Raw genomic sequence first — 1,707 nt, forward strand, 5'->3', positions numbered from 1 at the left:
GATATATATTTGTGTATCCCACCCAAACTATTGGCTGTGGCCTCCTTTACAATATTAAATCGTAGATTTTCCTAATCATGGAGACTCAAGGATAAGGGTTCTACCCTTTAAGGGTTAGGAGTGTAACGCCCCAGCCCATAAAATATTTAATATTGTAGGGTATTCTGAAAACTGATTTCTAATCAGTATATAGAAAAAATTCAATATAGGATTGGGCTCAGTAAATACCCGGGTAGGGATACCCAAGATATATTGAAAATAACTACTAGTATAATATATACAGTAGTTTTACTATCTGCAGTATATCCTATACTGCAAATATATTGACTTCCTGTATAAACATATACTGTAGTTCAGCCGACATGTCGTCGGCATAGCTAGTTCTTGCCGGCACATCCAGCCTGCTAGTTAAAAGAGAGAGAGATAGCATGGTGTGAAGGCTACCTATGACTGTGTATGTATACAGTAATTAAGGATGTAAGGTCTATTTTTACTGCCTTTCTCTAGAAAGAAGGTTCAAATGGAAGGGGTGAATGTATCATTCAGGCTTCCATCCAGCCTCAGTAATATAGCTGACAAGATCACGCCAATACACCGCCGACAGGTTAGCCTTCGGTAGCACTAGTACAGTCGGCGTGCTGACGGCTGAGTCAGCCCCTAACTCTGTGGGCCTGGCCGGTGGTACTCAGACAATAGAACTTGTGGCTAGCAGTCCAAGGGAGAACTGAAGAACCTTGGTGACATAGGGGACTTCCCACTCACAGACATCATGGCTGCTGACAAATGACATGGCTACCAGCAGCCTGCATCGCCGCCGGTAGTCGTCATAGCCGCTGGCAGTTTGTAAAACACATGGTCGCCGGCATCCAACATGGCTGCCAGCAGTTGTTATGGCTGCCTGCAGCTGGCATAGCCGCAGGCAGCCGGGAAACGGCTGTAGAGAGGGAGTAGTAAAGGCCCCGGCAACCCACCAACAACGGTAAGGCTGCCGGACGCCGGCTCAAAAGGATAATGCTCGGCCATCATAAAAGAACAGAGGGGGAGGAGAAAGGTCCTATATTAGGTGTGGTAGGAGCCGGCAATGTTGCCGAACCTAAACACCTTGAAGAAATTCTGTTTCAGTATCGGCGCCATCCTAGGTGGTAGGAAAATCTTCTATTCTAAGGGCTAGGGTGTGCTAATATAGTTTAGGGGGCAGCAGTAGTGCCGCCTCCTCTCAACAAGGGAGAAACACAATTCCAGTGCCGCACCATCCTAGGCCTCAGAAGTATACTACTCTTCAGCGTAGGGTCTGCGTAGGACTAGTCTACTAAGCCACAGGGAGAAGGTGGCGACATCACACCACCACTTCAGGTGTAGCCTAGGGAGGGTTAGCCTTCTATGCCGGCAGCCTAGCCGGCAGGGGAATGACTATTCACCCTGCCGGGCGACTGTCGGCACAATACTAAATACTCTGTGGTTCTGATCAAGTCTAAAAACTTGCAATCTGCTGTTAGGGGACGAGACAGAAAACCCTAGGCTAGTCATGCCTGGATTAAAAATTCAAGGCAGACCCATTAGGGTTGTAGCCTATGGTTACACTCAGAGGGAAGAGAGATTACCTTTAAATCTCTATAGAGACGAGAATCGGTTATGTAATAATTCTAGGAGGTATTAATGTCCAATGAATTGATAACCAATACACGAGGGTAACCGGGGAAATGTCGA

The 1,707-nt window shown here is 46.7% G+C and overlaps 1 protein-coding gene across 1 annotated transcript in view; it reads left to right on the forward strand.

Moving 5' to 3' along the window:
* The first annotated feature begins 783 nt into the window (after window positions 1–783).
* The window catches only part of LOC137649534 (uncharacterized), a 13,234-nt gene continuing 12,310 nt past the window's right edge, over window positions 784–1,707 (forward strand). The window contains exon 1 of the mRNA XM_068382519.1: window positions 784–936. Coding sequence (XP_068238620.1) covers window positions 784–936 — 153 coding nt within the window. The remainder of the gene's footprint in view (window positions 937–1,707) is intronic.

This window comes from Palaemon carinicauda, chromosome 11 (assembly GCF_036898095.1).
Source record: "Palaemon carinicauda isolate YSFRI2023 chromosome 11, ASM3689809v2, whole genome shotgun sequence".
In the NCBI taxonomy this organism is placed as follows: Eukaryota; Metazoa; Arthropoda; class Malacostraca; order Decapoda; family Palaemonidae; genus Palaemon; species Palaemon carinicauda.